This window comes from Primulina eburnea, chromosome 1 (genome assembly GCF_022965805.1).
Source record: "Primulina eburnea isolate SZY01 chromosome 1, ASM2296580v1, whole genome shotgun sequence".
In the NCBI taxonomy this organism is placed as follows: Eukaryota; Viridiplantae; Streptophyta; class Magnoliopsida; order Lamiales; family Gesneriaceae; genus Primulina; species Primulina eburnea.
In genome coordinates this window covers 58,707,466-58,732,819 of record NC_133101.1, presented here as the reverse complement: position 1 = coordinate 58,732,819, position 25,354 = coordinate 58,707,466, and the positions used below count along the sequence as shown (strand labels likewise).

The 25,354-nt window shown below is 34.8% G+C and overlaps 1 protein-coding gene and 1 long non-coding RNA gene across 5 annotated transcripts; one reads left to right on the top strand and one right to left on the bottom strand.

Moving 5' to 3' along the window:
• Positions 1–1,967: 1,967 nt before the first annotated feature.
• LOC140834536 (AP-2 complex subunit alpha-1-like) lies at positions 1,968–19,899 on the top strand. 4 transcript variants are annotated; one of them, XM_073199489.1, is made up of 27 exons: positions 1,968–2,277; positions 3,278–3,409; positions 4,469–4,594; positions 4,688–4,750; positions 4,825–4,922; positions 5,003–5,210; positions 12,209–12,280; positions 12,425–12,517; positions 12,993–13,094; positions 13,243–13,340; positions 13,563–13,644; positions 13,737–13,825; positions 14,608–14,713; positions 14,807–14,872; positions 15,527–15,633; positions 15,710–15,814; positions 15,905–16,025; positions 16,170–16,349; positions 16,453–16,695; positions 17,626–17,706; positions 17,844–18,008; positions 18,134–18,220; positions 18,365–18,493; positions 18,584–18,664; positions 18,779–18,850; positions 19,199–19,278; positions 19,360–19,899. In XM_073199489.1, the coding sequence occupies exons 1-27, from the start codon at positions 2,146–2,148 to the stop codon at positions 19,496–19,498; spliced, it is 3,057 nt and encodes a 1,018-aa protein (XP_073055590.1). In that variant the 5' UTR covers positions 1,968–2,145; the 3' UTR covers positions 19,499–19,899. The 4 variants fall into 4 exon arrangements, 3 of the variants coding, with proteins under 3 accessions (XP_073055590.1, XP_073055599.1, XP_073055608.1); XM_073199498.1 differs by having other exon boundaries at positions 1,969–2,277; positions 18,368–18,493; positions 19,360–19,898; XM_073199507.1 differs by lacking the exon at positions 1,968–2,277 and adding an exon at positions 2,322–3,203 and having other exon boundaries at positions 19,360–19,898.
• A 1,021-nt stretch (positions 19,900–20,920) lies between these two features.
• On the bottom strand, positions 20,921–21,618 carry LOC140813146 (uncharacterized). Its single transcript, XR_012113842.1, has 3 exons — positions 21,463–21,618; positions 21,195–21,375; positions 20,921–21,107 (listed from the first exon to the last, which is right to left on the bottom strand). It is a non-coding gene; the product is annotated as an uncharacterized lncRNA (long non-coding RNA).
• Positions 21,619–25,354: the final 3,736 nt, after the last annotated feature.

Below are 25,354 nucleotides of genomic sequence, written 5' to 3'. Positions count from 1 at the left end.
ACAAAAGTTTTTGCCTTTAATGTAAGCCTACCGTCAAATTTTTTAATTTTAAATGATTGTAATATGTCAAATATTTGTAAAAATTAAGTTAAATTCAAAGTTTTATAATACTACATATATAATTGCTAATTTCTAGAAAAGTTTTGTTTTAGACAAATTAGTGATATTAGTAATATGATACTGGTCTCCCATGAGAGTTGTCGACTTGGTCTTGCATAGTGTGAAAAAAAATATTTTTAATAAAAAAGTTTTATTTTTTTATGTGTTGGGTTGTGTGTGAAATTTTTCTCTTAAAAGTAAATCGTGAGATGATCTGGTAATTTTTTTTATTAAAAAAATATTATATTTCGCTTTTAAACACATTGATTTAATACGATGACATCTACAAATGTATTTAAAGATGTGTTATATATACACTGAACTGAAAATGAAATACATTACTTTAAAAAATAAAAGTCAAAATTTTTTTTCTTTATATTTTGTCAATCACAAATGATGGTCTAGAATAGTAAAAAAAAACTCGTATGATCGAGCGTTTGTTATTTTATCAAAAAATATAGTTTAAGTTAATAATGTAATTCTGATACTTTAAACAATATAACAACTCAAATGTCATGTTTCGATTGATATACCTAAGAGGGTAATACAGTCATTCAAATATTTTAAAATACATAATAGTTCAAATGCACGTTTTGGTTGCACTATCTACCAGAAATAATTATTACATTTAACCTGAAATATTTTTAGAAAAATGATAAAATTATAAAAAAAAAATATGAAAAAATAAGAAGTAGACAGTGTTGAAAATAAAAGTAAAAAACGTAAAATAATGTTTTAATAAATTCCAAAAATATATTTATTGGAGATGGAGTTTGCTGATGAATTGTGAGATAAATGAAAGTAAATATTAATTTTTTTCTAAACAAAAGTATCGAGGTTTTTGAGAACAGAAGAACAAATACCAGTGTAGTAGCACAAACAAAATTCTTAAAATCATAATCAGAATTTAAGTGGTCCGGTCGAGAACGTTTTACGAGCGACGAGGTCCGATATTTTGGCCTGGCTCTAGTCTTTGAAGCCAGGGACCACTTTTGTTTTTAAAAAAAATCAGACTTGATATTATATCATTTTTACAATTTTTACACGATAAAAAATTCGATACAAAAAATCAATTTATCAAATTCTTATGATACACCGAATATATAATCCCACGATATAATTGCAAAATCTTATGATATAATATCAATATTTCACGATATAATTGATCTGAATATCATTATACGATATATTGATCGTACATTTAATATTATCCATATTTTATACATTAATGCACTAAACACAGCAATGTATGTGCATATGATATAACTTTTTTTTTGTAATTAAAATTTATTATTGCAAATTTGAATTTATTTATATTTTTTTCTATGTTAAGATAATGAGATAGTGGTTAGAATATGAGAAAGTGAAAGAAAAATATTAGAAGATTTTGAGTGATAATTTACTTTTTTTTTTTTGCATTTTAATTAAAAAGTATCCAGGAAGAATGATAAATATAAATTTGAACATCTATTATTATTATTATTATTATCAAGGTAAAAATTTGTTTGAAACGGTCTCACAGATCGTATTTTGTGAGACAGATATTTTATTTGGGGTATCCATTAAAAAATATTGTTTTTTATGCTAAAAGTATTACTTTTTTTTGTGAATATCGGTAGGGTTGACTCGTTTCACAGATAAAATTTCGTGAAACCGTATCACAAAAGACCTATTCTATTATTAAATATACTTATTCTACAGGTTTACACATTATGTATGTATATATATTTATATAAAAATAAATAAGTATTTATCCGAATAGATTTATTTTTTATGATAAATAAATAAATTAGCTAGTTGGCATTTTGAAATATCAAATATTGTACGTGTTAGACTAAAATTGATATTTTTTTAATATATATATATAACACTGTAATAAAATAAAAAGCCGTCATCCTCCCTCCGTCCACTGTCCGACGGCTTTTCCACTCTCTCTATCTAGACCAAATACTCCCCAAAATTAATTGCAGTTTTTTTGTAACTTGATTTTATTTGATCGAGATCTGTGATATTGGCTATTGGATCTGGTGGTTTGCTGGATCTGAGATGGCGCTTTCGGGGATGAGAGGGTTGTCCGTTTTCATCAGTGATGTTCGGAATTGCCAGAATAAAGAGCAGGAGCGGCTTCGTGTTGATAAAGAGCTGGGAAACTTGCGCACACGTTTTAAGAATGAAAGGGCTAGTCTTTCTCTATCAATCCATTTTAATTTGTTCTTTTAGCTTGCTCTTCCCTTTGTTGCTGTCAGTGTTTGATTGATTTTGAATATGTGGGCTCTGGTATGACATGGAAGCCTCAGTTTTGAAACTGGACTCGAGATGTAATTCAGGGATACTGTAATCACTTTTTAATTTTACATTGCGGGAATTCGGATCGATCTCATAGGGAGAAATGGCTGGACTTTTTTATATCTAGGGTTTTAGGGTGGAGATTAAGCAGCTGGAAAAAGCTACAGTGCGTGTAAATTGGTTAGATAAGCTGGATATATCGAATTTGTTAAGTTAATTAATTGTTGGTTACTGTCGACCTGTTGATTCGGAGAATTAAATACACCGGGGAAAGCATTTTCTTCTTCTTTGTTTTTCAATTCTTTAAGATTCAAGTATAATAGTTATCGCCTAAAGGTGTCCTAATAGCTTAAAAGTTGTAATCATTTGGTAAAGAAATTGGAATTGGTTAGGATCATAAATCATATCTTGTGAAGGAATTTGGTTTTTCAGATGTGATCATCTTCACTTCATGGATGGGAATGGGATGTATAATGGAGGTGGACTAGCTTCCAGTCTGGTGCATTTCATTGAAACTTTTATCCTCATTGAACCAACTATATCACAGCTGAATCTTCATTGGCCTGTTACATGGATAATGAGTTACACATTTGGCTTCATTTCAATATACTGATGTAAGAAACAAAAAGAAAATGAACGAGAGGCAGGCATTGACTCAAATTCATTGGTTGGAGAACATGCGAATCTTTAATAGGAATTTAAGATTTGCTTGACCTTTGGTAGACACAAGTTTCAAACGTGTTGTGCTCATCAACTGTAGTCTTGGATCTTGATGCTTATCTGTTCAATAAAAAGCAATGTCAAATGGATAATTGAAGGTGGTTACATTTATTTTCACGATTGCAAATTTTGATAGCCCCTTTTACTTAAACCGTATGCGTTCACTCAGCAGGGTCTAACACATTACGAGAAGAAGAAATATGTCTGGAAAATGCTTTACATTTATATGCTGGGTTATGATGTTGATTTTGGTCACATGGAAGCAGTTTCTTTAATATCTGCTCCGAAGTATCCTGAAAAGCAGGTATCATATGCTACAAACTTTTGCATTATCATAGTTAACCTTCATCTCATGACTGTTAGTATTGACTTTGTAAGTAGCAAATCAATTGATAAATGAAATGTGGGTCTGCATATAGTTGTTAATTGTTATCAAGACCGACTTTCTAGTATTTATTTTGTAAAAGGATGTTGTGTGATAATTGCCTATTATAATGAGGTTCTACCACTTGACTGTTTGGTTAGCTGCATTTCCGTTAACATAGGCCTACTGTTTGATATATTAACGGTTGTTTGAACTCAATCCGTAATCCATGTTGAATATTGCATGCTGAATTTTATAGTTCGTACATCCAGTTCAATTGGGAGATAATAATAGTAATTGTGTTTAGTAATGAAGTACTACTCGAAAAAGTCAGTCAGATTTTATTTTTAATTTATATCTTAAAATAATAAATGATTGATATTAATATTTGTGGAAAATCCAGAGGGAATGAAGTTGGTTTTACCACTGCGATTAGGGAAGTTTGAATGAATATGAAAACAAATAGATTTAACACTAGAATACCCTGATAAAACCAACTATTATTGTCACTATATGCCAATTTATGCACTTTTTTTATTGTAAAATACATTAACTCATCACCACCATTCTCTGTAAAATTGGATTAGAAATTTTGATGAATAGCTTTGTTGATGTGTTTAGAATGTAATGCAATTGGTTGCCTTGCTCTTTCTGGAATACAAAGGTAATCAAGGTAAGCTGTCAAGTGTCAATAGAAAAAGATATCAAGGGATATGTTCGATGGTCATTATAATGAGTATCTGAATGTTCTCAAGAGGATTAATGTGTTTAATATCTGGAAGAATTGACATCCACATTTCTATATCTATTTTATTTGTAGATTTCGTAATCAACCGAGAATAAAATTATGTCTCTATTCATTTATTATTACTCTTGCCAAAAGTTGCCGTACAATGACATATGATATTACCTGTACTCATATATTTTCTTCATGGTCTAGGATCAGCAATATGTTTTTATCAGTTTTTCATTGAAGTTAGCTTGACTCGTATTTTTCAGGTTGGATATATAGTCACATCATGTCTTCTCAATGAGAATCATGATTTTTTGAGACTAGCAATTAATACAGTGCGGAATGATATTATCGGTCGTAACGAGACTTTTCAGTGTCTAGCTTTAACATTGGTATGCCTGGATCTTCTCTTCTCTTTCTGTATACCATGTTCTTTGAATTTATTTTTTTTCCTTTACTGTGTTCAATCCTGTCATTTTGTTCAGGTTGGTAATATTGGTGGGAGAGAATTTGCTGAATCCCTAGCTCCTGATGTTCAAAAATTACTCGTAAGTGAATACTAATTTGAAGGATCCATGTTGATGCAGCTATTCAATGATGCTGAATGTTTATCTTGTTCCAGATTTCTAGTAGTGTCAGACCACTGGTGAGGAAGAAGGCAGCATTATGCCTACTGCGCCTCTACAGAAAAAATCCTGACGTGGTGAATGTCGATGGCTGGTAAAATAAATATATGCCACTAATTTTGTGTTTATCCGAATGCATGACAAAGCGATTATCAACTGTCTTCTTCATTGCAGGGCGGATCGAATGGCACAATTGTTAGATGAAAGGGATCTGGGTGTCTTGACTTCTTCTATGAGTCTTCTAGTTGCTTTAGTTGCAAATAACCATGAGGCATACTGGGGTTGTGTTCCCAAATGTGTTAGAATACTAGAAAGGCTTATCAGGAACCAAGATGTTCCCCAAGAATACACATACTATGGTATTCCATCTCCCTGGATTCAGGTTTGTGCTTATCTTGATCTCGTTTCTTTCCAGATGTGATATTAATCTAAATTCTATTTGTTTTAAATGACGTAAGTCTGTAACTTTCGTCATATTACCAGGATGTCCTTTAAAATTATTTCCTGATCTGATTTTATTTTACTAAAGAAAGTTTTGAGCTCGTGCAGCTAGCCTCAAATTAAATCCCTTAAGTTACCTGAAGAATATGATTGACGTTTAAAATTAGCTCTGGTTTCATATATATAAGATATGAAAGTATTGACATATAGAATTAGCTTTAATTTCATTAGATATAAGATATACAATATCGAAATAAAATCGAATCTGTATATGCTTTGTTCTAGCGTGATAAACATGATTTTTTGCTAAATGAACAACACTCTGACAGTCTTGGAGCTTATTTGAAACCATACAAGTTCTTTTGAAGTTCGCACACAATTTTCTCTTTTTCGCATGCTTCAAAACTCTGTAGCTGCTTCATATAAATATCTTCATCTAGTTCACCATGAAAAAATACCGTCTTTACATCTAAATGCTCTAGATGTAAATCTTCTTTTGTACTAATCTGAGTACAGTCCTGATAATGATCGACTTAAGCACTGGAGAGAAAATCTCAGTGTTGTCAATGTTTTCTTTTTGTTGAAAACCTTTTACAACAAGTTTTGCTTTGTACCTCTTGCTTCCATCATGTTCTTCTTTTAACCGGTACACCCACTTAGGGATGTAAATGAGCCGAGCTGTTCGCGAGTTTTTCGGATCTCGGCTCGTTAAAAAGCTCGTTCGGGCTCGTTCGTTAAGTTTATCGAGCCGAGCCCGAGCCTTATTTTGCGAGCTTGAGATTAATGATGTTCGGCTCGTTAGCTCGTGAACATGTTCGATAATAGGTTCGTGAGCTCAAAATTGAGCTCGGCTCGTTTAGTTGGCTCGTGAGCTCGAGTTCGAGCTCGGCTCGTTTAGCTGGCTCGTGAGCTCGGCTCGTTTAAGTGGTTGATGGGCGAAAAAAACGGAAATATCAGTGACGGTTTTTAATAAACCGTCGCTATATAGTGACGGTCTGAATTAAAACCGTCGCATATTAAATTTAGCGACGGTTTACATCAAACCGTCACTATAATAGTGACTATTATGAATAAACCGTCGCCGATTAATATAAGCGACGGTTTGCTAAAACTGTCGCTGATGGCAACGATTTTGGGGTTTAGGGTTTAGGGTTTAGCGTTTAGGGTTTTAGCAAACTGTCTATAAATTGTCGCGTTTAGAGTCGTTTGTAACATTTGCACTTAGTCATCCTGAGTGTTTATTAAATAGATATATCCGTTGTCCTTACAATCGAAAAAAATGTTAGAACAAACCATATTTAGACGAAATTACAAACCATTTGTGTTTCCTAATAAAAAGTACAAAATTGTTGATGTCAATCGAAAAAAGAGTTTTGGATACTACGAACCATTTGTGTTTCCTACGCCAGCCTCGCAAGTTGTGTATTTGACTTATCCAACAACGAAGAGAGCAGAATCATATTGGATGCATGTGAGTACTCTACGTAGGCGAGCTTATGTCACTGATGTTGAGCAAAATACTGAGCATAATCAAATTGATGTGAACGATGCATTTCAAAACAACGAAAGTGGACCTCATGACATCTCAACTCAATTTCTTTTATCGTCTCAAAATCTAGTCGATGTTAATGTTATGTACGACAACGAAATTGATTTGAACTGAAAATGAAATAGAAGAAGTTCAATATTCAAGCGACGATGTTCGTGACATTTATTGAATTGTACTTTGGAAAAAATATATATTTCATTAATTCTAAATGTTAATGTTTTACAATTATTGAATTTATTTTAGCGAGCACGACATGGCAGAGATCCAACGTCATGGGAGCTATACGTTCACACACATCGACATGCAGATGGATCTTTCGTTGACACGCGATCCCGCCTGCTCCACGGAAGTTTATTAAATTTCGTTATTCTCATCAACTTTACATTAAGAAAATTCAATTTGATTCATTTTAAATCAACATCACAGGAGGAGATGTAGCGCTACATGGCTGATTCATTTTGTATGAAACACTTGTATTATTATTTGCAGATTAATAATATGATTACATTTCTCAAATTTTGTTAATTTTTTTTCAATTATACAGCACAATATATTTTTATTTCAGATTTAAATAATCATAACATTTTAAAAAAAAACATTTAGCGGCGGTTTTTGTTCAAACCGTCGCGACATTAGCGACGGGTTTTGTCGCTAATGACGACAGGTTTGACATACTGTCGCTATAATAGCGACAGTCTAAAATAACCGTCGCTTTTTGGCGACGATGTCTGTAACTGGCGCTATTTGCGACAGTTGTAGAAAAACGTCGCCGATCAGATTGGCGACGGTTTAAGAAAAACGTCGCCGATCCAGATCGGCGACGTTTTTGTAAATACCCGTCGCTATTAGCGACGTTTGTGTCATTACCCGTCGCTATTAGCGATGCTTTTAATCAAAACCCGTCGCTATTGGCGAACTCGAGCTAGGCTCATTAAACGAGCCATTAACGAGCCGAGCTCGAGCCGAGCCCGAGCTTCATAAATTCCGAACGAGTCGAGCCCGAGCTTCAAACCCGAGGCTCGTAACGAGCTCGAGCCGAGCCCGAGCCGAGAAAATAATGAAACGAGCCGAGCCCGAGCCAGCTACTGCTCGGCTCGGCTCGGCTCGGCTCATTTACATCCCTACACCCACTTGTAATGTAATGTTTTTTTGCTTCGCGGAAGTTCTATCAACTCCCACGTCTGATCAGATGACAGTGAATCCATCTCATCTTCCACGGCTAACTCATATTTGGTTGAATCATCATTTTGCATTGTTTCTTTAAGGTCTATGGTTCACCTTTATCTGTCAACAAAATATAGTGAAGTGCAGAGGAGTATATCTCATCTGGTCTAATTGTTCTCACAGATCTTCTGAGTTCAATCACCGGAGTTTGTGGGTTATCATCTTGTGCAGTTGTTTCTTCATCTTCCTAGTTACTGCTTTTTGATTCATTCGCATGAATATATGTCATTGGCACTTCATCAGTCTTTTTGACTTCAGGACTTTCATCTCCAACTCCAATGTTTGACTTGTCCTTGTACAATACTTGCTCATTGAAGATTACATCTCTGCTCCGAATGATCTTCCGATTTTGGTCATCCCGAAAACGATAATTAAACTCATTGTCTCCATAACAATAAATAAACACTTCTTTGTTTCGGTTCAAGCTTTATTCTCCTAGCATAGTCAAGCGGTATCGAAGGTCTTCTGTTGATCAGATATGCTGCAATGTTAACAACATCAGCCCTGAATGATTTCGATCATCCAGAATGCAGTCTCATGTTCCTAGCACATTCATTCAGGGTCTTGTTCACCTTTTCAGTTACACCATTTTGTTGATATGTATCAGGAATGGTTTTCTCCGTTTTGATCCCGTTTTGTGCACAATATTTCTTGAACTCATCATCGTCATATTCACCATTACCATCAGACTGTAAGCACTTCACCTTCAAGTTGGTCCTATTCTCAACCATGAGTTTCCATCTTTTAAAGGTCTCATAAATATAATATTTTACTTTTTAGAAAATAAACCTAAATTTTCCGGCTTGAATCGTCGATAAATGTGATTTTCAGTTCTTTTTCAATTGACCAGTTCACCACAGCTCCAACACTTCAAATTCTTTTCAAAAGTGTTTTTGTCTTCTCCATTTCTTGACTTGGACCTACTGAGCCCTCTGTTAGATCTTATTTCGACATTCCTGCCTCTTCCTCTGTTATCGAGATTTAGAGCAGATCTTGATGATGTTCCTTCATTCGAGTCCATCATGCAAACTTCTCAGTGAGAATTTGATCTCTAACATCATGGAATTGTAGCATTCTTTTTCCAACAGAGTTGTTAACCGCTGTCCACATTGGTTCCCAAACATTTGGTAAAACGCCAAAAGAATAAGTTCACGAATCTCATCATCAAAATTAATTTCGACCGATGTTAGCTCAGAAGTAATTGTTTTGAACTCACTGATGTGTTTAGCCACCGAAACTCCTTCTCCCATTTTAAGTTGAATAATATTTTCATGAGATGTACTTTATTGTTTACTGATGGCTTTTCATACATGTCCAATAAAATGGACATCATCTTTTATGTGGTTTGTGCCTCCATCACGTTATGTGTTACGTTTTGCGTTAGGGTCAATCATATTACACCTAACACCAGTCGGTCAAGAAACTCCCAGTTATCATCCTCCATCTTTTCCGGTTTCTTTTCTGATAGAAGTTGATTCAGCTTCTTGCTATATAGATAATCTCTAATATGTAGAACGAAAAATTTGTTTCGTCGAACTTGTTGATTCCCGGTCCCGATCCATCATCTCTGGCCATCGTTTTTCTAGTCATAGCAAAAAATATAAAAAAAAATTTCCTATGTGGAAGATCAAACAAAGCTGCAACCACAGAACATACTTTGAATTCTAAGAAATTTTACAAGAAAGCTTTGATACCATTTGTTGTGGATTTACACCTATACGATGCCGATCATGATGATAATATAATACCAAAAATGTAAAATAAAATAATCAACAAGAACACAAATATTTACGTGGTTCATCCAATATAGATTACGTACACGGAGCTACTGCGAATCTTTTTTCTAGGGAGAAAATTACAAGTGTATATAAAACACTTAATATCTCACAATCCCTACCCAGAGTATAACCGAGAATATATTTTCTCTATCTCACAAGAGAACCTTTACACTCAAGAAAAAAAACACTGGCTCTCTGTTTTACAATGCTGAAAAGCTTGTTGGGACGATATTCCAATGCAAATTATGCACTATTTATAGGTGAAATCCTCCCGTATGAACAAAGGAAGCGATATCACTTTTCTGCAGCCACCAACCAAATTTGACACGGTTTTGACAAAATGTATTGTTTACCATTAAATACAGTGGCCGGCCTTACCTGACCGTTATATTTTATTTTGACTTTGTATCCTGTGTGGCATGCGGATGGAGCAGATGAAAAGTAAACCGACCTTTTGTTTGTGTCAGATAATGGTAGCAACCATCCGATCATAATGACTGGTCTCTCGTAGGTAATTTCTGATGTCGACCTTATGCCAAAAAAAGAAAAAGGAAAATTATGTGCATGGTCAATATTCCTCATGCTCGAGCTTTACTTTCCAAAATGCTTATATTGAGCACAATACGGTTTGGCGAAAGATGATCCCTTTAAGGGTTGACCGATTATTTCGGTTTGGGAATGAATCTAGCAAGCGGACTAGGTCAAGTTATAGTAAATGGACGACAAGTCCAAGTATCGATCTCACAGAGACTATTATTTAACCACTAAGACTGAATTATTCTATTTAATATAGGCAAACAATAACGAGTGATTTGATGATAATTTAAACTAATTAAATTAAACTAATTTATGCTAAATTAATGATCAAGATCGAATTTGCAGAACAACTTAGAACTTGGGGATTTTTAAATTTAATAAAATAACCAGGAACACACAACGGTACCAAAATTTGACTATTAACCACAGATTTTTTATATCACGTTGAAGTTCCCTAAATTAACTATAAATCTATTTCTAGAATTTATAATCCTATTTTCATTTAACAATTATTTCTAATTGAATTTAATTAAACAAAAACGCATTTTTCAACGATGGAATCATAGGTGTCGCCTTAAATCGCACATTGAAACCAAATACTATTCCTAGTCGGTTTAACCGTGGGTTGATTAATACTTTTGAAGCAAAATTCAATCTATTCTCTTTCGAGTCAAGATCGAACAACAAACTTGCAAATAATTGGCCAGATTAAAAGCACAAAAATTACGCAAACATTAATCAATAACATAAAATTAATTCATAAATCAAATAATCCAATGAATGGACAGAATCAAAAGTTTGTTCTTGTCGTGGTCCCGATCACAAGAAAAACTACTCCATAAATTCAAAACTAGAAGAAAATCTAATAATCGAATTCATGAATAAAAAATAAGAAAACAAGAGAGGAGAAAATCCCAGCGATGGTGCGCGAATCTTGCGTGTGAAATGCGGTTTTCTCTCGTCTCTCCCAAGCCGTCGCCGTCTTCTCTGCAATTTTCTCCAGTATCAAAAACGTTCCAAAAGTAAAAGTCCTCATCATGGTCTAGGTTTTCTCTTTTTATATCTCTCCAAAATCTCTAATAAATCTTCGCCAAATCTGAGTCTGATCTCAAGGACACGGACCCCGTGCATGCATCAGGGAAGGGGTCCGTGTAGACTGTCCAAAATTCCTTCCGGAAAATACTGGACACAGACCCCGTGTACAGGTCCGTCTGGGGGTCCGTGTAGACACTGTAAAATTCATTCTTAGGCTTCTAAGACACGGACCCTTACACGGGGTCCGTGTATGGGTCCGGAGTTGCTCTTTGTACTATTCCCTATTTCTCCGGGTGTTAATGACATGGCATTGTGCAGCTTGACTTTCTTTCTCTTTCGTTGGTTTTAATCATCTTTTGGTCAAACCTGCAAATAACAATAATAAACCGAATAAAGCGCAAAACTCGGAATAGAATCGCCAGATAAGCACGAATACGACAAAATAAAATCCCTAAAACGCTATATAATTCGTGCTTATCAAGGTCTTTGCATGGTTTATTGGTCCATAATTAGTAAATTTGCAATCGATAAATCTCATGCATTTTAGTAGTGTGATAGCCCTGATAATAGTTTTTATGCCTGCTTAGGATTTTCAATAGTTTCAGCTACCTTGTGCACATTTACCCAGATTTCAGCTAAAAGAGGAGGCATGGTCATTATTTTTTCCTTGGTTTGTCTTCCTTGTTTATCAGATGAAATAAATCCGTGTGCGTTGAAGTTTTAATGTGAAAATAGCAGCACATATAAACAACCTTTTTCTAGATTTACACTTAGTATCCAATCATTTCTTGATGTTTTTAACATCTGGCTCTGCAGGTTAGGACAATGAGGGCTCTTCAGTATTTTCCAACCATTGAAGATCCAAACACTAGAAGATCATTGTTTGAGGTCTAAGTTGATCTTTTTAGTTTGTGATAACCATTTTATTTAAGTTCTAAAAGAATTATGATGTAATTTTTATGTAAGTGCGCCAGCATGTGTTCTTGTATCATGATCTATCATCTCCTCAATTATCTCATTTTTTGTGATCAGGTGTTACAAAGGATATTAATGGGAACTGATGTTGTGAAAAATGTGAACAAGAATAATGCATCACATGCTGTTCTTTTTGAAGCCCTTGCTCTCGTAAGTTTTGTTTCACAATTTCATTTGGTTGTTATTTACTTAAAATTGTTACATTGCAGTTGAACTTAGGGATTTTTTTCCTTTTATTACCAGTTTGATAGTTGTTCCATTAAAGGGCAGAATTAATGTGATTTTTATGCAAATGTATGGATTCATGACAAACTTTTAAGAACTGGTTATTAGCTGGTGCTGAGATGTTAAGTGAGGAATGTAGACCACTAGGCCTTAATTTAGTGATGAAATGCTTGTGATTTTGTTGTGAAGCTTCCTTTATGATTTTTCACTCAAGGTGCTGTTCAAGTGTTTTGTCTGAGCACAAGTAATTTATATCCTTTAAGGAAACATCTCTGCATATGGTGGAAAAGGTTGATGAGGGATTTCCTCCTCTTCTCTCTCTCTTTATGTGCATTTTTGCGGGCGTGGTGGTAAATTTGACCAGTAGATAACAGTTCTCATGTCTACTTCTTGACTGTAGGTCATGCATCTTGACGCAGAAAAGGAAATGATGTCTCAGTGTATTGCATTGCTTGGTAAATTCATTGCTGTTCGGGAACCTAATATAAGATATCTTGGTTTGGTGAGTTGTTCAGCTTTACTGTATCTATTCCTCGATTTTTTACCTCATCAAATTCACAAGTAATTGGGTTCTCGAATTACAATGGTGTAGCTGTTGTGAGGTGATTGTTATTGTGTTACTCCGAGATCTGAATATTCCTTTGGTGCAGGAGAACATGACCAGGATGTTGATGGTCACAGAAGTACAGGAGATCATCAAAAGACATCAAGCCCAGATCATCACTTCCCTGAAGGATCCTGACATCAGGTCGCCTAAATTGTTCCATGTGTTTCACTAGAGTTACTTATTTACTAAGCATTACGCTATGAACAGTTGGGTGCTGTGTCTCTTCACTTTATGATCCGTATCTATAATTTTCCTTTTCAAATTTCAATTGAAACAAAAGGCATAATCGGATTACACGATGCTGTCGACATTTATTTTCTTAAAGTGGGTCTGAGGGCTTCTGATGAACGATTATTTCTACAGTATTAGGAGACGTGCACTGGATTTGCTATATGGCATGTGTGATGTCTCGAATGCAAAAGACATAGTTGAAGAATTATTACAGGTGCATATTCACATAAGTGGCCTTTAATTATATTTTTTGGTTGCTTTAACTGACCAAGATGGAACAATTGACTGATTTTCATCTGGTTTCAGTATCTTAGTACAGCAGACTTTGCAATGCGTGAAGAATTGTCACTTAAAGCTGCTATTCTGGCTGAGAAGTTTGCACCTGATTTGTCGTGGTATGAGATTTACCTTAAAATAGATAATATAGACAATGTGTGTGACATACTAAAAAAATGTGTAACTAAAGCTGATGGAATGTCCTTGATACCGTCATTGAGTATTTTCTTTTAAATTATGGTGGTTGTCTGTCATGATGAGGTATTACCCATGTGCTTTGTATGTAATCTTACTTTTTTTGTACCATATCAGATTTAATTGGACTATATTAGATGCATTAACTGTGCTCTGTCAAAGGCAAATCTGCAGAACCCAGAGGTTCTTTTCTCTACTTCTCTTTTGTTAGAGAAGAGATGGTTTTACAAATTGCAGGATAATAGTAAAGAATTTCCAATAACGCGCTAGATTTGTGGGTCAACAGGATTTAAAATTTTGAAAGGTTCATTTATGTTGTGAGATATTAACTCACTTCTATCAAGGTTTAAAAAATTATGAAATGTTCATTCTACATTTCTATGTTGTTAGTTCTTGGTTCACTACTGCTGAACATCAAATTTGGAGCCTGTCCAAATGAGCTATGTGAGCCTACTGTGGTGGTTAAGGGGTTTGAAACAATGCCCTCATGTTAAATGAAGTATTTGAAGGTCAAGTTCGTTGATGTCTAGTGGATTACTGTCTGATGTGATGTCAAGAAAATCTAGGATCAGATTTAGTCTCTTTCCATCAATATGTAGAATAAGCTTTATGTGACATTATACAGATCTGTAGGTATTTAGATTGTTTATATGACACTTTGTAGCAAGCTTGATATAAGAACATAATATCACTCTCTCGTTTCCAGGTATGTTGATGTGATTCTCCAGTTGATTGACAAGGCAGGGGATTTCGTCAGCGATGACATTTGGTTTCGCGTAGTGCAGTTTGTGACTAACAACGAGGACCTACAGGTAATTGTCGCGTACGTTGCTGCATACTGTTTTTGTTTTTGTGAAATGACATTTTCCGTTCTTCTCATATACTTCATTTTGTAATCTTGTCAGCCTTATGCAGCATTAAAAGCTAGAAGTTATATGGATAAGCCTGCTAGCCACGAGACGATGGTGAAGGTGTTACATCACCTGTGGTTTTAATATTCTTCAATTTTTTATTGGGGTGAACTATAGTCTATAGCCTATGTTGCATGGATACGGATATCCTATCGAATACGATACTGATACGGCGATACGACAAATTTTGAAAATATAAGATACGATACGACTAGGATACGATAATTATTAAAATATATATAAATATTATATATATATATATATATATACAATGTACAACTTCAGATGAGGTGTTTAAGAAGAAAAAAAAATCAATTTTTAAACGTATCCGGAAAACGTATCTCCGCAATGTACATGACGTATTCTAGCCATGTCCAAAACTTATCTGATTGGTCAAATCTACAAAAAGTCAGCAACACGGATTTGTTGTATCCGACACGCGTGTCGTATCCGTGTCCGATGCATGAGAATAAAAAATTAGGAGTATCCGTGCTACATAGATTGTAGCTGATATGAATTGATTCATCATATATTGTGGGCTAGAATTGAACTTAAATTTTACTTGTGTTCTTACGTTATTTATTGATTCCTGGTACACCTGATATGACCTGCTCCACCACCATATACTACTAATTGTAGACTAGTCCTCTGTTCTGAACTATTAAAATATGCATGATGATTGTATTTATTGGAACATTAAAATAAAATGTAAAGGTTAGTGCATACATCCTTGGAGAATACGGCCATCTTCTTGCCAGACGCCCTGGGTGTAGCCCTAAAGAAATCTTCATCATCATAAATGAGAAGCTTCCTGCCGTTTCGTAAGTGCATTTGTTCAACTTCTGGTGTGCTTTATATTTTCCTTCTACCGTGTTTAACTGTATCAAATTCAACCAGGACTTCAACGATTCCTATTCTTCTTTCCACATATGCAAAAATTCTGATGCACGCCCAACCACCAGATAAGGAACTGCAGAGTCAAATTTGGGCGATTTTTAGCAAGTAATCTCAAGAAGAAATTTGTTGTGTTAATTGACTATTAGTAGTATATGTCTGGGTACTTACATGAGATGACCAATTGTTTCTTTTAAGGTATGAAGGGTGCATTGATTCTGAAATACAGCAAAGGGCAGTTGAATACCATGCCTTGAGTAGGAAAGGAACAGCTCTAATGGACATACTTGCTGAAATGCCAAAGTTCCCTGAGCGGCAGGTACAAAGATGAGATTCCAGTATGGATTTAGAATTTGTGTAGCTTGCACTTTTTACATTGTTCTGCTGAGGGCCTTTATTTTGATTTGAAAATAAGCTTAATTCTTTCAGCTGCTATTCTGACTGTGTAAGTATTTGATTCTAGTCTTCATTGATAAAAAAAGCTGAAGATTCTGAGGCTGATACTGCCGAGCAAAGTGCAATTAAATTGCGGACACAACAGCAGACTTCTAATGCTTTGGTAGTGACCGATCAACTTCCTTCGAACGGAACACAACCTGTGGGCCAGCTTGGTATTGTGAAGGTGCCTAGCATGAGTAACACGGTAAGATATCCTTTTCTTAGTAGTGGCAAACTATGCTACAGATTTTAGGATTTGATGATCTGGTCATATTCATGTACGGAACAAAAATCATTTATGTCAACAGGATGATAACACCTCTGAACAAGGAGTCACACGGGAAAATGGCATTCTAACCGTAATTGATTCTCAACCGCCCAGCACAGTTTCTCCTGATCTCCTTGGGGACCTTCTAGGGCCACTGGCTATTGAAGGCCCTTCTGTTACCGTGCACCGGTCTGAGCCAAGTGTGGCATCTGGCTTGCCAAGTGGTATAAGAGCAGATGCTTTAGCTATTGAACCTGTTGAAGAGCTTGCAAACAATGTCCAGGTATCACTTTCTTAGTACTTGTAGAAATCTATACCCAGGTTACCCGAAGGGTGGTATTATCTTGGGATCTGGGAGTCACTGGTATGACGGTTTTTACTAATCTGTCTTTATATTAGATATAAATCTAGAAACCAGCGTATGATCCGATTGACCTGTCGTCAAGATCCGTTAATTTTATGTCACAAATTTATATGTGGGTGCTTCCAAATGTTTACTCAGGCTTCTTTGATTGGCTTACTCTATGTAGATAATGCATCTTGAAATGATATTTGATTTTTCTAGAGTTAAATAGTCAATCAATCAATTTTAAGGCTGCCTTAATTGATGATATATTATAATGATTTGGCTTATTATTTAATATATTTTTTGCCACTGACAATCACATAGGGACTAAAATTTGGTTAACTTTCCCACTTAATATATTAGAACCACCCACATTTTCTCAGACAGAATGCTAACGTTATTGTCCATTGTAGCATCCATTTGATGGTATATATATTCTAAAATACGTCTATACAATCACCAGTGGGGATTCACGCATGATAGCTTTCAGAATTTTTTTTTAGGATAACCTGGATATACACATGAAGAATAACCTAAATATGCACATACAAATACAGCTAGGGAAAACCAAACTATCCTGTATGTTTTTGAGTCTCCTTGTATTTGTATGTGCGCATACTTGTGTGGTCGGTAGCAAGAGATTGGATCCCGTGGGCCTTGTTCTTTATATTTCAAGCATAACCAGTACCAGGATCAAAGATTGATTATGGGATTTAAATTCTTTTTTGCCTTGCATTTCTATAGTATTTAAAATCTGTGTTTAGAGAAGATTTGTAAAGTTCTTAATTAGTTGGTTCTAATGCTGCAACACCTCATTCTAGATGACTTCTCTCATGATTTTGTTCCCCGATTACATTATTCTTGCAGCCAATTGGTGATATTGCTGAACGGTTTCATGCTTTGATAGTGAAGGATAGTGGCGTATTGTACGAGGACCCTTGTATTCAGGTACAGTCTTTTCATTTGTTTTATCCAATTTTTATTTGTAAAGAATCTATTTCCTTCGTATCACCAATTGGTTTTAGCTTAGCTGATGATGATTGTTTCCCAGTGGTTGAGTGTCGACTTTTCTGATATGATTCCAGATTGGCATAAAAGCTGAGTGGCGATCACATCAAGGGCGATTTGTTCTCTTCTTAGGAAATAAAAATGTTGCCCCTCTCCTTTCAGTTCAAGCTATGATATTGCCCCCTTCGCATTTACAGATTGAACTTTCATTAGTTCCCGAAACTATTCCTCCAAGGGCACAGGTTGGATTGCTTAAGATTTCTTTTTCTCATCGAATCCTGTTTTCCGCATTCTTTAGTTATGTTTTACCACTATATTCCTATATTTTAGGATAATGAGATTAAAACAAAGTCTGTTGGTTTCTTAGGTTCAATGCCCTCTCGAAGTTATCAACCTTCGGCCAAGCAGAGATCTAGCTGTTCTGGACTTTTCGTACAAATTTGGAATCCATGTGGTATTTCTTGATAATTTTGTACCTATTACTGAAGATATTATATTGTATGTGTACAGCCACGTACACCTGAAGTGTGCGTGAAATGCTCACTCACATTCTAACTTGTTTTTGTTTGTAAACTTTACATACGGGTGTCTCCATCAGCAGGTCAATGTAAAACTTCGACTTCCCGCTCTATTGAACAAATTTCTTCAACCAATCTCACTTTCCGCTGAAGAGTTTTTCCTACAATGGAGATCCCTCTCGGGGCCTCCATTGAAGTTGCAAGAAGTTGTATGTGCTTGGTGAATTTTATCTTCAAACTCCTATATCTTCTCAACTCAGACATAAAATACTTGACCTCATTTTACATGAGCTTTCCAGGTGAGAGGTGTAAGACCGATGCCGCTGGCAGAAATGACAAACTTATTAAACAGTCTGCGGGTGATGGTTTGCCCTGGGCTGGTAAGTGCTTTCGCCTTTTTACTTCCGCCGGATACAACAGTTGGATTATTATTATATTTATGGCCTTTGTGTTGATGCTCTGATTGTTTTGATTTCCTATGATTTCGCATTCAGGATCCGAATGCAAATAATTTGGTTGCTAGCACAACTTTCTACTCTGAAAGCACACGAGCCATGCTATGTTTGGTAAGCTCATCTTTTTTTCAGTTTTTTTTTCTAGTGATCTCTTCAGGTGCTACGGTAACTGCATAAGGACCATTGGATGAAAAATGCGGGGACCAGCCTTCGGTCTTATGAGCATATTCAAATATGATTTCTATTTGTTCGATAAATCTTTTCAATGACCTGTATACACACGACACGCCAGTAGATTCTGCTGGTTAAAATTCTCATTCCAACATGCTTCACTGCAGCCGTACCAAAACCTTTAAGAATTGGGTTATGAATTTATCTGCACTCAATTAAATGACTTAAAAGTTTTACGTGTAAATTACTTTACCTAATTATGAATCTGATCTGGTATTTATTATTTAGATGAGAATCGAGACAGATCCAGCAGATCGATCCCAGTTGCGGATGACAATTGCTTCTGGTGATCCTGCGCTAACATTTGAGTATGTCTTTAATGTCCAAGTCTATATATTCGGATTATGCATCAAATTATATATGGTAAAGTATCTTGAAACCATTCTTAGGTTGAAGGAGTTCATTAAAGAACAGTTGGTCGACATACCCATTCCTTCCGCACCTATGCCTCCTCAACCTCAACCAATTAGTCAACCCACAACTGCTGCATCTGATCCTGGGGATCTTCTTGCTGGTTTGCTTAACTGATATATGCTGACACGGTCAATAGTAGAAACCATATTATCATGTAATGAACAAAGTTCATACAGCGCAACTGCCCCTACATCCTTAAAATGCAAAAAGGGCAGCAAGAACGTGATGCTAGAGCTCGCGGGGAAGATGGTGAATCTGTATAGACTCGGCTTTGCATTGAAGTTATAAATCTTGGAGGTTGTGAGGTTTTCATATTCTTTTGCACGGTTTTATTGTGCCGTAGCGGTGTTTTCCTTCTTTTTCAATAGATGTGTAATATTTTTCTCCTGTTTTTTTTTTTGCCTCTTTTCTAGTCAGGTTTTTACTTCCATTTGTCTCTGTAATATGAAATATGGCACACGAAATATTTCGTTAGTAACGTTAGAGCAGACCATTTGTTTGTTAATGATATGATTTTTATTAGGAAGAATTTTTACTTGTTTTAAGTTGTCTTACTAAATTTCGGCCTCAGTTTCTGCATTCATTATCTGTTCGATTAAATAATCGGTTAATAGCTACATGACTATTGAAATATTCACTTCGTATGTAAATTATTGGGTGACTGGTTTTCCCATAAAATATGAGAACCTACAATGCATTAATTTCAACAATTCGTGCACAGGGTATGCCATTTACTTAAATTCATACGATAACAAGTCATAAAATAAACATCATAATACAAAGCAACACCCAATTTCCAAAATCTAGTCTCATACTTTTTTCACTTGTGGACTCGACGTGTGAGTTTCTCCTGAGCTAAATCCTTTGCGGACTCTAATAATTTGATCTAAGTTTCTCGGCCGTTTGTTGGCCTATAAAAAGTAAGACGTCTGATGATAAAACATTGGCAAATAATTTGTAAGTTTAGGCATAAGAATGATATTTCAACTGCAGCTACTGTTGCAATAAGCCCTGATGAGCTGGGTAAAAATGGGTGCAAGATGAATGAGCAATTTTACTTGGTCGGGTAATGTAAATGATAAGAGATTATAACACAGAACACAACGCGATGTATCAAGACTACAGATCTTGTTCATGAGAAAAACTGGTGCTGATCTGCAAATACGAAAATGACCACATGAATTCTTCCGACGTGACTACTTTCAATGTTAAAGTCAAGATATTAACGAGAAAAATCAATGTAGCAAAGAGAAATGATGTGTCAAAGGTGTATGAAAATCTTTAGAGTAAATGACAGGGGGAGCACATGTGAATCAATGAATGAATCAATATTTAAACAAACTTGGTATTTATAAAAAAAAAAGTCAATGATAATCTTATTTTCAGTGTTCACTTATTAATTATGACAAAGTAGTTGTCTGTATCCTGATTTCTGACACCAACTTCTCTGACACGCCAAATGGTTTCTTTCGCCTTGTCAAATCCATGTGATTCTGACATTAATTATTACAGGTATTATTATAGAGATAACCCGGATATAGAACCATAACCGGAGAACTCGTCTGGAAGCCCGGCTTTTGGCAGCTCAAAGAAATGATATTCGAGACAGTCGTTTGTCCGACTATTATCGAACCAACCAAAGCTTGGCAGTACCTAACCCATTATCCGAGATCACCCAGTACCATGGCCCGGGCCTCACGGGTATATATCACCAAGCCCAGTACTGAGAAAAACACAGAAAGTTTAAAATTTAGACAGAGAATGGGGTTTCGCTACACAAAAGGAAGCACGAAGTCGAGTGGCATGAAACCTAAAGCCCCAAGCAGTGCATTGATGTACCAAAAATGTAAGCATTGCTGCGATTTTGGTCTATAACGACTGAGATTGATCAGTGATACCACTCTCGGAGCAACGTTTCGAAGAGAAAATTCCTCACTTCGAGGGTCTCCGAATACCCTTTCCACAATTTCATTGGTGGGTTGCAAATAGACCTGCAAGAAGGATTGCATGTTAGCAAGTGAGCCATTTTTCAATGGTTAGCCCGTACATGGCCATGCATAAATGAAGTTATTTCTTACCAAACCGAGTGCTGATAGCTGCGAAACAGTGGCGTCAACGGCTCGCCAAGTGCGCCCAAGAAATTGGCGAGAATGAGCCCCTCAGTGTGATTTCCCAATAACCAGAAATCGCTACACCGTTACTACTGAAAAGCAAACACACAGCCCTTTGAAGTCTTCCCCTTTACTGGTGGTGCCAATGGTCCCTTCGTTATCATACATAATATAGATCAAGTATTCATCCGGTGCATCTCTTTTATCGTATGTAGTATAGAATTTATAGAAAAGAAATTTTAGAAAATTATAAAAAGTTTAATTAAAAGTAAATAGGAAAAACTAAGACGAATGATGATTTTTTTACATGTAAATGAATAATGAATTATTATTAAATTGGATCTGCATGTTGAAAAATATATTTAAAATGTGTGTATTGAATATTTGAATGTTGAAAATAAGAGTTGTAAATATTGAAAATTAGTGTGTGATGATGTAGGTAATGATGTATTTTATTTTTGGATTATTTGTAAAGATTTCCTATAAATAGATTTCTCATTTGTGAAGAAAATCACAATTGAGTATAGAGAAAAATATTATAAAGTGTGTAGTTTGGTAAATTTTGAGAGTTTGAGATTTTTACTTTTTACCATAAATTTTTACTTTTTCACAACGCTGCCTATGATTTTCTACAATTTGTTTTGTTTTTAGCTTAACAAGCTATGAAATCATAAATAATTTTTATTTATTTTTTTAAAAAAATGAAAACTTGAATAAGTCAAAATAGTTGTCTTTAGCACTACTTTTTAATTAATATTCACGCATTCTAACGTAATAGTCTCTCTCTCAAAAGCCTTCAAAAATCTCGATCTTTGTCTCTTAAAAAAAAATAATAAAATCTCAATCTCTGGACCGTTCCTCATCGAACGGCTGTTAAATTCCCACGCCAGATGCTTTTTCAATGGGGTTAACAATACTTAAGTCCATCCATGGATTTCGCTTGCCGCCTGGCCCAAAACCTGATTGATCGGGCCCAAAGCCTAATATTCAGGCCCCGCCCCGTTAATGTTTATTGGGTTATGTTCAGAAAAAAGCTTCTAAAAGCAACCTCCTCCAGTCCTTTCGATTACTTGCATGCAAATATTAAGTTCTAATAAAGTCGAATTAGCTGAATTTGTGTTACGTTATTCACTCCCTTATATATACTTTTATCTCATATTTTTAGGAGGATAAACGTAAGATAAATATAAACCCGAGGAAACCCGTTTGTAATTTTACAAGTCACCGAATTTAGAAGATCGGAAAAGCACTTCTGGTTATATTTTCTTTTTGAGTTTTGAGCAGTATCTGGGCTTTCAAAGAAACAAGCAATTGTAACACTGTCAACCACAGGAGCAGAGTTTTTTGGCAGCAACAAGCTAGGTGTGGAAGCCAAGTAATATGGATTAGAAGAGTTTTAGAACAGCTTGGACATGCTCAACAGAAAGGTATCGTAGGTTATGTTCGGTAACAGTTCCACAATAAGTTATCGAAGAATCCTGTGATGCATGGAAGGAGCAAACACATTGATCAATGTACCCTTTCATTTCTCGAGTGAGCTTGTAATAATTGGAACCATTGAGTTATTGCACTGTGGAACAAAGGAGCATATTGCAGATGTAATGACAAAACCATTAAAGTTGGATGCTTTCCATAAGCTTAGAAGTCATATGGGAAACTGCAAGGCAAATTTTAGTGGAGGGATTGAAAGGATTTTATGTTTCATTTTAGGTGTCGACTTAATTAGTCATGTTTACTTATTCTTTGTTTCTGTTAATAAATCCCTATTTTTTAGGATTAGTTGGTGAATGTTTAATGGAGACAAAGTGATACAATTTCAATTACAGTAAAAAGTGTTTCTTCCGAATGAAATGACTCTGTCATTCCCAATCTTCCCTAAAATGGGCCCTTTAGTCTTGCATTGCCGACACTTGATATAAATTCCTCTTCTTAAATTTTAATCGGTGCTTTTTCTAAAAATAAAAAATAAAATTTGAATACATAATAGTCCACGGTCCACTAGGGATTCTTCGTATTTTGTGCCACTTATTTCGTTCGTGGACTTTATGTTTTTTATGGCGTAAAATATATTTTTATATATAATATTAGTGAGAAAGATTCTTACACAGTAACTCATTTTCAACAAATATCTGTTTATATTAATTTATTTGTGATATGGATATCTTATTCAAGAGATTAATAAAAAAATTTACAAATAAACGAAGTTATGAAATGCATACTCAAATCTGCAAGTGTTTGTTCCTAAGTACTTATTATATGTTATAATTTACAAATTAACCTCCCTTGTGTAGAAGAAGAGTGAGTCTCATGTGAGATCGTGTCACGGATTCTAATCTGTGAGACGGGTCAACCCTACCCATATTCACAATAAAAAGTAATACTCTTAACATAAAAAATAATATTTTTTTATGGATAATCCAAATAAGAGATCTATCTTATAAATACGACTCGTGAGACCGTCTCATACAAGTTTTTGTCGTAGAAGAATAATGGAGTAAGTCAATTAGGATATACCCAATTTTTATTCCACTATATTTATTTAATTTTTTTGTGTTCGTATGTATATATTTTGAATTTAGAGTATCTTGTGGGAATTAATTAGGAAAGGCATGTGCTGTCATATGCTTCTCCAGCATGTTAACGTGCAATCTAGATGTCGTCAGTCCGAACCTTCATTTTCAATTTATGTTACTTCTTTTATCTGTGCTTCGATGAATTTAAACCTTTCGCCTCCAACTTTTATGTTTGGCCTGAAATCACTATACTGACTACCAATTGGAACTGACTATCTGAGATCATATATGAGATGTATAATTTTGATATGTTTCATCACATCTAATAGATAAACGTTAGCTTAATAATATTGATCACAATATATGTTCAACATTTAAAAGAAATGGTAATTCGATTGATCGTCTCCTGAAAAAACAAATACTGATTACACGACATTTTCTGGTGGGATTAAAGTGTTAGAAAAATGTTGATCACGCATTCCAGTGAATCAAGAACTTGTGTTTAAGTTTTAACCCAACTTAATTGATATTCAGATTACGTTTCTTCGGGTAATTGTTCCTTGATCCATATCTCAATATATTTCTGAAGACTGGTTTTAAATTTTTTTTCTTTAAATTCTTAGTTACATCTTTTAAAACATAAAGTTTTTGTAAGAGTCCGTAAGATGGGTTAATCTAATCTCTTATAATTTTATGTGCTCTTAAAAATAGATGTTCAACATTTATAAAACGAAAATTACAATTTTAGTTTTATACATTTGCCTATTCGTTATTTTGGTCTTTTACGTTATCAAAATTCGGTGTTAATATAACTAACTACCTTTAAGTTTTCTTGTGTGCGATTTTAGTTCTTTTCGGATACCACATTAACGTTTGCAATGCCACGTTACCAATCCGGTAGAAGGAATAAAATTTCATTTTGAAAGATACAAGATTGAGACTAAATTGCTCAATGTAGAGAAACTGAAATTTTTTTAACTGAATTAATAAATATACTATTTTTTTTAATGAAAAAAGATTTCATTAAATAGATAAAAAAAGTTAATACAAGAACAACTACACTGGGCATCGCCAAAAGAGAAACAAAATACATAACTCAAATCACATCCCCAGATTACTTTAATACATTAAGGAATAGTTTGGTACATAGGATAAGGGAGGGATTGATAAATAATCCTCCTTATCCTATGTTTGGTACATTTTTAAAAAGCTCATGATAATATCATGAGCCCTTGATTAATAATTTTTTTGAAAAATAAAATATCCCTTCTATTAGGTGTGATAGTTTTAATTTAAGGATAAAATACACTACAAATGACTTAATTACCCTCAATTTATAAATAATT